Raw genomic sequence first — 13,110 nt, 5'->3', positions numbered from 1 at the left:
CAGCCCTTTAAGGAACTTATTCCATTGCTCTATCTCTACCTTATCATTTAGCCCATAGCAGTACTTCACTTCTCCCTCAGATAATGCTGCAGTGATATGCTTTGCTCTCCCGGCGTGCTTAGACTTTTCTGCCTTCCAGCTACTAGTGTATCCTTGCACTACCGCCATTATCAACACAGTCCTGCTCTCAGCGAAGGCCCACAGCCATCATTGGACACATTTAATGTTTACTATAAAAACCATAAAATACAATCCAATATTGGCCCTGTTTTTCCCCAGTCAATTTTTTTTAGTGCTGTGAATATTCATAATTAATCTGACGCAGTGATAATAAATTTTATATGCTTCCTTATCATTTTAGAGCTCCAGAGGAAGAGAGGGGCGCTTTTTTTTTCGTAGCATGGCGCTCTTTGGATTTGAAGGAGACGAGATCCAAATAAGGCTGACCTCTTTGCCCTGGAATCTTATGAGCGGAGCTGATAGTGGGAATTATTTACTCTGCAAACTGGGCTGCAGCCTGGAGCCAGAGACGAGTGGAGCATCCCCTTCTTATGTTGCTGCTCAACAATCTCTCCTCCTTCTCTCCTTGACTATCTCTCCCTCTGCCCCCAAAACCACCCTTCTTTTTTTTCATGCTCCAAATGCAAAATAATCCACTTTCTCTCCACTACCCTGACTGAAGCAGTGCCTCATGTCAGACTGAAGGCCTGGTTAGCATCCTTTGATCTTTGTTCACCATATTGATCATAATCAAGAGGCTTCATCCGTCATTGCATGACTTTGGTTGGATAAATTGGACAAATCAGCCACTTTGTTCGGAGAGGGATCAGCCACGGCTCTGCCCATGTTTCCTGATCATTCATACAACAAAGCACAACCTTAAGAAAAAGCAGATAAGGAGTGGTGCGCTGTTAAAAATGCAAAGCTGTTGCTGTCAAAAAGATGTTCTCTGGAAGCCTGTGGAATAAACTGTGATTAAGAAGAGATAAACTGTTAAAAAACAAAGAGGCTCTCTGACAAGTTCTGACCTTGGAGATCATCTCCTCGCTCCCCTGTTTTAATTTCATTCACTCTTATTTATCATCAGCAGATATTAGCAGCTTTCTACATGAAATTATCCAGACTTAAAATGCTGCAGTACTTGAAAATATGTGATAAGTGTCATAGCCCAGTTAAACCATGTCCACCCACAAATCAACATTTTGCTCCGAGGTAAACAGTTATCGCTGGTCCTTCTGATACTCATATCTAATAGTAAGAATAATTGTGTTTTCAAACACAATTGTATGACCAATCGGGAAAGCGAGAATAGCTCAAATCGTTTTTCTTCCTCTTCTATTTCAATCAGGAAGAACATCCGCTCGGCGCTCTCTTTTAGTAATATCAATTTGTCTATTTATAACCACTCCAAAGCAGAGAGCGAGGCCGTAGGGGAGGCACGCTCCTATAGGCCAGCGGGGCCTCAGGTGTTATTTCACAGTCTGCAGATATAATCACTTGACTATCTCATGGCACACATCTCCCATTTCCTACCACCCAAAGCCTTTTCAAATAACCACCTGACGAGTTAAGGTGTTCTGCTCTTCAGTGTTCTCACAAAATCAAGGGCACAATTGCTTTTTTCTTCCCTACATCTCTTTCTGTCTTTCGCCCTCAGATCACCCCGATCCTCCTTTGTCGTTTCGCCAAGTCAGCGTCACCCATGACTCGGTCACTCTGGAGTGGATCCCCGGCTTCAACGGCGGTTTGCAGCAAAGATTTCGTGTAAGGTGAGATGTCAAGAAGGTATGTCAGTTCAGGCATGACAGGCTTTTAATAATAAAAGAACTGTACTTGACAGTGAGATTTGGTCGACAGATACTGTTGGGATAAGTCAGCCAGTTTCCTCTACATGGACGTCTTTCCTCCCAGAGCAACAACCTTCACTGTCACTGGCCTGCAGCCTGTCACCACCTACAACTTCTCTGTCAATGCCCTCAATGCAATTGGAGAGAGTGGATATGCTGACAACAATGCAGTACTGACCATCACCACCAAGGGTCAGTTTGGAGTAACCCCAGCTTGACACTGAAAGGACTCTACTGCACAACCATCTGATAATCTATTACATGTTGTGATGTGATGTGTGGCATGTAAGTTTCAGTTATTTCTTTTCAGAGAGGCCAGAAGTGGAAGAAGTCCTGACAGATGACGACTCAGTCTCACAGAGTGAGTCTTTTATCCCAACTCCCTGAAAAAAAGCTTTTAAGGGCAGTTGGAAATTGCTGTTTGCACAGCAGCTAGCTTCATTTGGCTAAATCATGTTAATGTATGCACCTCCAAGGCTGTTAATGTTTGCTCTACGAGAGTAGTGGTTGTCATGGCGCCCACCCATACTTTTTCCCCTCTGCTAGTCTTTAATCAATAAAGACAATTGAGAGAGTAGTTGGGTCTGTCCCAGTCAGTCTTTATCTCCCCAAATTTCCATATCACTCCCTCTTTAACTTTCATTGTTATGCATTGAGCTAATGCTTCTAATGTTTTGTGAACTAGGTGCAAGTGGACTGCCGGCCTATTTGACAGTGGTGTTCACAGTGGTGTTTGGAGTCCTGCTGGTGTTTAATTCCCTGGGTTGCTACTTTGGATTGAGGTGGAAAAAGAAGCGAGGCCAGACAGGTAACCATAATGATCTTTTCATCTGTGGATGTGAAAGCGTCTCCTCCGTCGCTTTTTGGCATTATAATGTCCCGATTCCTCACCAGAACTCTAAAGAGATTATTCCCGAACCATGATGCAATTGTCAGCTCAGCCTCTCACTCTCTTCTCATCTCACCATGTCCCTCTTTCTATTCGCCTATCCTGTCTCCTCTCCTTCTGCTTATTCTCTAAGCCTCTACCTCCTGCCACATTCATCCTTCAAAGCTGTCACTTCTGTGCTGCGTCCATATCTTTTATCTCATTTGCTAGCGTTATGTCCTCTCTCGATCTCTCCTTCTGTCTCTTCCTATTTGTTCTTCACTCTAACTGTCAGGTCCTCCCCTCTCCATCTTTTATTTTTCACTCCTCACCTTCTTCTGCCCTCTGGTTTTTACATAGATTTTTTTGCCGCTGACGTGTCTTTCACTCACTCTCGCTCTCTGGCCCTTCTATTGCTCTGATCAATTTCGGTGCTTATGAGATGATGCTCTTCTCTTCAAGTTCTAATTTCCTAACACTAAGCCTCTTTCCTCCTGTTTGTGTTTCCCCTGCAGGGGGTAGAGGAGGCAGTGTGTTGGATGGAAAGAAGAGTGAAGAGGAGGGGTAAGTTAAGGCCCTGCAGTAGAAGTAATAAAGAGACACACATCCAATCCACTCTAAGAAATCTGAGGCCTGATCCGTTGGCTGACCCAGCTACTAAAACAGCCAGGCGGGCAAAACAACAAGCCTCTGTCAGTATCCATTCATATTGGTATCATCAAACCTGCAATAAATGTGTGCACACACTACATGATACACTGTTATTAAGAGCTTAATGTGTGCAGTAAAAAAGGTGCTATGTGTGCGGAGGGTTTTGCATCTCTGGTAGTTCATTGTTGTTGGGAAATGAATCCAGAAAGTAAAGGTAGATGACAGAATCTGATTTCTTCATGCAGGTCCAGTCAGTCAACTGTAAGCAACTCCAATAAGTATGAGAGCAGAGAAAAGATCAACGCCGCAGCCCAGCGCACCCTCCTCATCGACTCTGGGTCTGAAACAGACAGCAATGTCTACGAGAGCTATGCAGCGGTGAGAACGGCAAAGAGAGGAGGGAGAAAGGGAGGAGCGGGATGAGAGAAAGAGAAAAGGGCAGATGAGAGAATATGCAGAGAGTAAACAGATGAGGGGAGGAAAGAGGTTAGGCAGGGGGTGATGATATCTGGCAGAGGAGGAAGTGGAGAATTCAGCCATAACAAGGGAAATGGATAGATAAACTAATGAAACCTTTAGCTGTGCATAGAGATGGAACACAGATCAATACCTCACAATTAGCATTCAAAATGCACATCGATCTCCGAGAAATTATCATTTTGTACTTTTAAAAGGCCAACAAGGATTTGAACCTTGAAGAAAACTGTTGAGCGAGGTAGAAGAAAACAGATAGCTTTGTGCTGTCAGGATGGGGTATAATGAAACCTCAAATCCCCACTGAGGCAGGCTTTATCTTTCTCCTAATTTAATACAGGATGTACCTGTAAGGGTCGGTTCAGCCAAAAAAAAATAAAAATAAAATAAAAACATATTTTCCTATCTCCCTGTAGTGATATCTGGCCGTAAGTGCAGATAGTTTTGGTTTTATTTGCCCAAATTTTGAGACACTTGTCCGTGAGATTTCTACCCAGACCCTATCACAATGGAGGGGGTCCTCACAGTTTTGGAAATAGGACGTCTCATTCTGTAAATCACAATTAGTCTGGATGGCCCACTTCAGTGTGTCAACCATTTTCGTAGGGACTATATCGTCTTCGGTAGTTCCAATTAAAACCGTTCACAGCAAGTCTGTCCACCTCTGTTGTACTGGAGAGGAGGCAGACATCCACCACTGAAATGTCAGAGATGAATATACAGTGTAAGGCCCTGGCTACAGGTATGAAGATATTAAAAAACTGATGCTTTCCTCTTAAAAAAAAAAAAAAAAAAAATCTGTCCACACAACCTTAGTTTTACAAAATATCTTTGTCAAAAATAGAACTAGAGCTAAAAACAACTCAATACGCTCATCAGCGTTTCTGCAGTCTCTGTTTATCGCAAAGGTAGTAAAGTGTACAGCCTAACAAACACGTACTGGAGATCTCATCACTGTTGATTCTACGGATGTGTAAAGAGAACTGGATACAGCATTGGAGGAGGAGCCCTGTTCATTACTATGAAAGTTGTTCAAGGGAGTATTAAGCCAAAGAGTTCAGCTGGCACGTATGAAATTACAGGGATGATTACCACTGAACAGGCGCACTAGACTTCCGCTGGCCGAGACAGCTACTTACAGTTTAGCATTCTGCTAATTTGAGATGCATTTAAAATGATTCAGTTATGTGGCTCTTCTAGACTTTCCAAATGTTATCAACTGAATGGATCAGATTCTGATAGGAAAAAGGGGTCATTTTGCAGGGCCTTGTGGTGCTAAGAAAAATTCTGATGTACAGACATAATTTTTTTATCCATGTATGTCTATTGGGAAAAGTCTTTTTTAAAGGTTTGCAGCACAGGACACAAAGCTATAACATGAGTATTAATGTATCAAGTCGGCCTAAATCCATTGTAGTTTGGGACAGTTAAACATTTTTGTGGGGGAGTAAAAAGTCATTTTTCATGGCCTTTCAAAACAAATCTAGTGCTGGACAATAATTAAAATCTGTTTTTATTTTTCTTATTTAGGCTGTAAATCTTATTAATTCACAGAGCATCAACAGAGAGGCTGAGGGAGGGAGGGAGAGACACTTTGTCTGCATTATACGTCTTGTGTATGAAATATCTGTGTTGTCGCTGCATTTACACATCTGTCGCTTGCATCCAGGCGCTGTCTCACTGTCACAAATTAGACTTCAGCTACCAAGTAGAATGGCAACGCGCTGTGATCCACCTCACACACAAACTAGCAGCGCAGCGTTGAATTGCATGTGTACTACTGTGGTAATTTCCCTCATCTCACACTGATTTAGCATAGCGGGTGCAACATATAGATGGATCACACTGTAGACTAATTAACAGACAGATTAAATAGAGTAGCAGCTCTGTGTCTCTCTGGGTGTTGCTAGAGAACTAGTGAGTGAGTGAGTGAGTGAGTGAGTGAGTGGGGTGGAGCTGTGGGGAGAGTGTGAGAGAGGGGAGAGATGCACACTGGTATGTGTTATGTAACGCAACTTGACCCTTTGTCAATATAAATTGTGTGGTCTAAATTTATATCTTGCTCGAAAATATATAGATGTATCATACAGTACATAGTCATTATATCGCCCAGCCCTACTCTGGACATGCAGACATTTACCTTTCACTCCCTGTTAACAACAGTCATACTCTCTAAATTGTCCCACCGTCTGGTGGTCCGACCAGGGCTGATCCAAAACCGTGGTGGTGGAGTTTTAACCATGGACGCTGATTTGGATCAGATGATACTGGGTGCAGCAGACACCTCCGTTTGTCTGTGAAGCACATAAAAATTTGCACCTCTGGAGGCATTCTCAAAAATATCTGTTTTAGTGACCCTAAACAAAAAGGGTGTGGACGAGAGGCCAAAAAATAAAACATCCATTTATGAAAATATCTGTGTACATGTAGACAGGTAAAAGCAATGCAAATAAAACCACGTCTAACAGCGTGGTTTAATTTTTCTAGAGGCCAGTGAGAAAATACTTTAGGTCGATGAACCCTCCCCGCTGTCCCCTTTGTACTGATTTAGCAAATATGGCTTTGTCATTTACCCAAAGTCACTTGAGGTCAAAGCTAATCTGATGTGATCTCTTCTGTTTCACTAATTTCAGGAAAGTTCCCATTATTATTACCCTACCGGTGACTACACGCTGCCTTTCAGCCCACTCCCTGAGGAAACGCGAAGGCCTGGTGAGACACAAATAAACTTTAGAGTAAACAAGGCAACAATAAACACCTCATATTCAAAATACAATGAGGTCCGAGCAGAACAGGAGCCAAATCTGTCTTGTTTGAACTTTCTGCAGACAGCCCGGGCCAACTGGAGTACTTTCAGATTTATTGTAATGTTTGCCACTAGCATTATTCATGTTTTGCGAATCTATTTCCATGTGCTCTTCAAGATGTCACCCACCTCCCCATGGACTCTCGCAGCCATCTGTATGAAGATGTAAGAGACGGGGGACTGTACCAGGACATCCTGGCTTCCCGAACTCTTCCTTCCCCTGCGTCCTTGTTTGACCACAGATTGCCGCATCAAAGGCGTGAGTGGAGATCACCGACCTCCCCCCAGGTCTGTAAACAAAACCCCAGCCTGTGATGAGAGCTCTTATTTGATACATTTGTTATCAAAATTCGGCTGAAAAATAAATTATCTATAAAGCTACTGATGTGCTGTAGCTTTATCACATAGTATATGATGGTAACTGAGATGCAATCTGTCTCTCTGCAGGGTGCTGAGAGAGTGGGGGAGTTCATGGATCTACAACAACCACAGAGAGATTCAGAGCTTCCCTTTGAACTGCAAGGCGAATTAGTTTAGAATAAGAAGGTCAGAGCAAATACATACGCTACGGCACGGCTTGTGACTCAACAGTTGTCATTTAGTACTGTTGAGTAGCAGCTATTGAATACAGTGTCTTTTTTTTAATTCTTTTCAAATGGTATTTCACAAGTCACCTTGAATGTACCCATCAAAAGATTAGAATGTATCTGGAGTGCTAAAATGTCATTCAGTATTTCAATATAATTTTTTCTGTGTATATTGTTAACAGTGAGTGTTGTCCCACAGCTGGGTATGGCAAACTCAAGAGGCTGAACAGAAGTGAGCACAATGATTTGAGAAATATCTGAAAGCCAAGCCATGCAATCAAGAATTTCAAAATGCTTTTTACATCCACCTGCTTATTTTCTTCCCCCTCTGTGATCCTACACCTCCCTTGACCTCGCTTTGTTCTTTAACCTTTACCCTCTTCCTTGGAGCCAAGTCATGGTCACTACTCACAGTCCCCCCCTCCTCCTTTGGCCTGCAGGTAGACATGAATCAGTCAGTTATAGACAAAAATGGACTGACAACACTGTGGTTAGCGCTGGGGCAGAAGCAGCACAGACTCACAGTGCCTCCGAAGCAGACAGCATCCTATTTGACCCATATGATGTCAACATTTTAAACATGTATCCAGACGGGAACCTGACGACAGTGACCTGTCCCTCCCCTCTACGACACAAAGAGTTTCACAGTTAGTCTGTGGGAATCCCTACAATAGCATAGTACTGAGTGGTATTTAGCATGGTTATGTCTTCAGGATGCAAAGCCATATCTGGGGCCAGACTCTAATCCTGTGTTCTCTGGGATTGGGGTTCAGCTCACAGCATCAGCGAGAGAGAGAAACCGTGCAGGGAATTTGTTTCACCGAGAGTGGACAGTCAAAGACAGATAGAGTCAGGAAGAGAGGCTAAGCTGCTGCTGTGGCTACTGCTACCATATATATATATATATATATATATATATATATACACACACACTCTTTTCTTCCAGTGGGTTTCATTACTGTTTAAATTATAGTTGAAAGAAAAACAGTAATTCTAATCTTTATTTATAGAACACTTTTCGAAGCCAAAGTTGCTTCCCACAAGACAGCAAATTAACAATAACATCCAATATAAAATCTAATAAAAATGGATTAGATTTTATAACAAGATTAAACCAGTTCTAGTATTATAGAGATAAAAATACAATTTAAGTGAAATAAAAAAAGACAAAGAGTCTGCAGCCATGCTAGCAGCTCTGGGAAGCTGCACTTTACCACAGCATTGGTTTGAGCTAACTGCTGAGATCAGCATGCTAACATGCTCACAGTGACAATGCTAATATGCAGATGTTCAGCAGGTGTAATGCAGACCCCCAGGACGTGCACTAGGCTTTGAAGCCAATTTTCGTAGTGACCAAACCGGGTAACTCTTGGGTCCGTCACATGATGCCACTGGGCCCTGAAAGACTTTTCCCCATAGACTTATATTGTGAAGGGGACGTCTCTAAATCAGTGAATACATTTCTTAGAGCGTCACAACCCCTGCAAAATTACTATCAAAATTTGATCCATTCAATGTGATAAAATTTGGAAAGTCTACAAGAGCCGCACAATTAAATGATTTTATTCCCATTCAAGTTAGCAGATCAGTAAACAGGAAGTAGCTGACTCCACCAGTAGAAGTCTCTAGTGCACCTGCTCTATGGGCAGTAATGGGTGGTAATGTTACACACCAGTTGAACATTTTGGCTTTATGCACCACTGAGCAACTGTCATAGGAATGAAGGGGGTCCAGTTCCCAACTCTGTATCCAGTTTTCATTATACATCCATGATATAAAGTGTGTCAAGTTCACCATCTCAGTTTAACTTGATAAGAAGCTAACATTTCCTAATAAGCACTAAAGTACAGCTGAGGTTAATAGGAACGTCATTAGTTTTGCAGTCTTCAGAGACCAGAGTTTTGGGCAAACTGAAATTTTGGCTTTATATTGCCAGGCAAAAAGTCAGGGGATCACCAAAGTTGGTGGGATTCATCTTTTTTTCATATTATATTTGATTTTCATCTCAAAAACAACAATACATATACAAACAGACTAACAAACATACTCAACCCACATACAAAAAAAACAAAAATAAAGACAAATCCTCCAAAAAATTCATAAATAAAAATAAAAAAGCCAGACTTGGCGGAAATAAATACAATGTTAAGCCTATTACATAAACAGAACGGCAAAATGGCCAAGATAATAGATGGTAAAGTAAGGCGCCTAAGTAATGGGTCCCAAACACTCTCAAATTTATCATACAAACTCAGTTTGTTGTATCGTAGTCTCTCAAGGTGAATCCCCAAGACTACTTCCCTAAGCCATCTACAGAAATAGGGAGCACTGGTAGCCTTCCATTCCTTAAGAATAATCCCTTGCTACGAACAGGCCAACCATCAGGAACCTCTGTACAGTATGTGGCAGAGCAAGAGAAGCTTCAGAACAACCAAACAGGGCAATTAACGGGTCAAGTTCAATGTGAATGTCATGAATTTTACAATACCTATCCTGCCAAAAAGGAACAATCTTAGGACAAAACCAGAATGTATAACCTAGAGTACCTTATGTAAAGTTGGTGGGACTAATCTTTACAGGAACATGAATGTTTGGACAAACTTTAGTGGCAATTCATGAAAAGTTCTTGAAATATTTCAGTCTAGATCAAAGAGGTGCCACTGCCATCCATAGAGCCATGCTGTTAGCATGGGTTAAAAAATCTAAATTAAAATAAGGACAAAAGTCTGTTTTAAGAAAAAAAAATTGACGATATAAGTGCGTACATGCGTTTCCATCTATCTGTTTTGGGGCACATTTTTAATTAGCGCATAAATTACTGAGTGGAATCACCAAAAAACCCCTCAAAATATCACAAAGTTTTTATGCTTGGAGAGGTGGAGAAAATGGTGTATTGATACAAGCTAAATGTAATGGAAACTGAATCAGGGAATATATGATGACGTACAGTCATGATGTACCCCGTCATTGTATAGGCCACTGCAAACACTCTGTGTCATCACTGGATGGCTTTTATTCACAAAGCACTGTTACAAGAACTCTTCTAAGAGAACGGAGCTGTAATGTCCACTGTTCAAAACTCTCTATTTTCATTGTTCAGTGCGCTCTCCGTTATTATACATTGATTGTTTTCCTTTGTTTGAGGTTTTACTAGCGTTCTCCAGTGGTGTAATGTCACCTGACCTGAGAATTAGCGCCACCCCTTGCTTATCTTGATGAACCAGCTCCCAATATTCGCATATAAATTCGCATTTTCTTTTGATGATTTTCTGAAAACTGGGTTAAAATTCCTGCTACATTTGGATGAAAACCCAACTATTGTCACGCCATCCTGAGAACCAATGAAACACACGCAAAAAATAGATGGTGTCTTCCTGGATTACAATAACAGGGTTGCGCTGTATATTTTTATGTAACTTCATCTTTGAAGGTTCACTGTGCACAGATCAGAAACTTCCTCAAAGTTTCCACGGCTCTTTTAGGTTCCCGCTGCCTTGTAAAATACACAAATAGTGACTGGGCTCTTATTATATCTGTACACGGAGCCGTTATGCATGCATCCTGTTTCTGCTTCCAACTTCTGCTTTTCCCCCAAGCACTATTCTTCACATCAGTCTCATGAGTACACAGATGCACACACGAAACACAATAACACAGTGCAGGCAAATCTTGATTTATTCTTCCTTAACTGAAATGTCCACTTTTCTTTTTTGATAAAGATGATGTGGTGTGCGTCATGACTTTTTCTGTAGCTGGCCCAAGCTTCACACAACATTACTCTTTTTAGTGTTATCACTGTAGAGTGCAGTGGAGATGTTTACTGAGAGAAGTGATAGTTAAATTCTGGCGAGGCTGCTGTCGTCCACACATTTGTACAAACCTACAACATTCTGTTTCCTCAATGGGGCCTGACTGCCTGGAGATAAATCTCAATGTTTCACAGAGCTGCGTTCCCTCAATTAGGCTCACTATTCTCCATCATGAGCTGTCAAGGTATGTTTGTCTCATTACTGAACAATTGTTTAAGTTCCTGTCAAGATGACTGCTGTGTTCATACCAAAGCCTGTTCAAGATGCATCATTTCGGCTCAGGCAGGAGCAGTAATCTGCTAAACTGAAGGCTTGACAGCTCAATACTGTACGTCAACTTCTATTTTTCCTCATTTGCCTCGTGAACGTTTTGATATGATGCGTTCAAAAGAATCTCTTGGGAGCTCCAACATTCAGGCTGCACGAGTGCACAATTAAAGTCAAAAGAGAAACAAATAAGAGACTTTAATTACCTCAGCTCTGGCAGTGTTTCCGCGTCCTTTTTACCCCTCTCCTGAATGTTTTTGTGGAAAACAAACAGGAGATTGAATAATACTCCTTTATCACTTTAACAGGTTGTGCTACCAGTGGGGAGCTAACTCAAATTTAACTCCGATTTCCGCAAACCCTGTCATTGCTCTCATTATTCAGATTTTTCAATTTGAACTAAATAGAAATCAAATCAAAAGCAACCACAGGTTTTACAAATTAGAACATGATTTTACTGGCAGTTATTACGACTCACTTTGTGGCTCTGCTCTCCTGTTGTCAGTAATGAGGATGTAATTTGCCCTCCAATGTGGATGAAAGAATACAACTGAATAAATATAACAGTGGTCCATGAAAGATAACCAGGAAGTGAAAATAATTGATTGATAATCTTGATAAAGGAAGATCTGAAAGCATATTGAAACTGAAATAGCATCTTTAATTATAGATGAGTTTGATGACTGGCCACAGTGTGTACACCGTACCAGGAAGATGAGACAAAATAAAGCTATACCACAGAAAAGCAGACGTGCTTATTGAGCCCAGAGAGATCGCATATAAAACAACATGAAGCTGAGTTTTTCCATTGTTAAAACATTGCACTCTCACAGTCCCCATTTGTCTCTATTTGAAATAGTGTAGGCTCCATTAAACAAAATTCACATCCAGACAAGCATTACTCTCCTGGTATTTTTCCCCAAAGGTATACAGTATATTCAACAAAAGAAAAATATCTTTCTTTTTCAAGTCTCATTTAAACCTGGGTGTATTTGTTTTTTATATGTAAGCACATTTAAATCCACACATCCCCCCTGTATCTCACTCATTTAAATGCACACCTACTCCCACCCAAATACCGGGATAAACAGATGACAAAAGGACAAAAAAGAGAAAAACATTATGTTATTATTAATTCAGAGTCTAATAGGATATACTGTACAAAAACATTTTATGAATGTTTACATTTTAGCATTAATAATTCACCTCATATACTGCGATCGGTACTTACATAGACAGGTCACTGCTTTTGAAGGACCCCATTTTATGTACCCATGTCTAAAGTGTATTTATCTGCACATACTGTATATGTGAACCTGTATAATATAATATAATAAATAAATAAATTGTATTTAATGGGAAATTTAGAAAGCAAACTATATAGTGTGATCATGCAGGTAAACAAAATGTCCAGCAAGACTAATAAAAAGAATGAAAAAAAAAAAAGGAACTAGTTATTAAGGAAGTGTTGCATTGAAGCGACTACAAGGAAATGCCATTTGTGTTGATTTTGGCAGCCCCTGTGGACAAAAGTGGTACTGTTTCCTTGAATGAAGACTGCACTTCCCATGAGCGTCACCACCTCATGTCTTAGGGTGCTTTCACACCTGCCCTGTTTGGTTTTGGTTTGGTTCAATCAAGGTGTCAGGTGTGAACACAGCAATCACACTCGAATGTGCAGCAAAACAACTGGACCGAGACCTTCTTGAAGAGGTGGTCTCAGTCTGGTTACAAACAAACTCTGGTGTGGTTCTTCTGTGGTGAGAACATGTTCTGACCTTGAGCCGGACCAACTGCAGCC

At 41.1% G+C, this 13,110-nt stretch overlaps 1 protein-coding gene across 1 annotated transcript in view; it reads left to right on the top strand.

Moving 5' to 3' along the window:
* Positions 1-12,755, top strand: part of nphs1 (NPHS1 adhesion molecule, nephrin) — a 55,260-nt gene extending 42,505 nt beyond the window's left edge. The window contains exons 22-30 of the mRNA XM_033640020.2: positions 1,658-1,769; positions 1,858-2,039; positions 2,158-2,208; positions 2,533-2,655; positions 3,231-3,279; positions 3,612-3,744; positions 6,474-6,552; positions 6,765-6,934; positions 7,094-12,755. Of these exons, the coding sequence (XP_033495911.1) occupies positions 1,658-1,769; positions 1,858-2,039; positions 2,158-2,208; positions 2,533-2,655; positions 3,231-3,279; positions 3,612-3,744; positions 6,474-6,552; positions 6,765-6,934; positions 7,094-7,183 (989 nt within the window). The 3' untranslated portion in view covers positions 7,184-12,755. The remainder of the gene's footprint in view (positions 1-1,657; positions 1,770-1,857; positions 2,040-2,157; positions 2,209-2,532; positions 2,656-3,230; positions 3,280-3,611; positions 3,745-6,473; positions 6,553-6,764; positions 6,935-7,093) is intronic.
* The last annotated feature ends 355 nt before the right edge of the window (positions 12,756-13,110 follow it).

This window comes from Epinephelus lanceolatus, chromosome 10 (genome assembly GCF_041903045.1).
Source record: "Epinephelus lanceolatus isolate andai-2023 chromosome 10, ASM4190304v1, whole genome shotgun sequence".
NCBI classification, from domain to species: domain Eukaryota; kingdom Metazoa; phylum Chordata; class Actinopteri; order Perciformes; family Serranidae; genus Epinephelus; species Epinephelus lanceolatus.
Note: the sequence above shows the minus strand (reverse complement) of the source record. Positions and strands in the feature narration are given on the sequence as shown.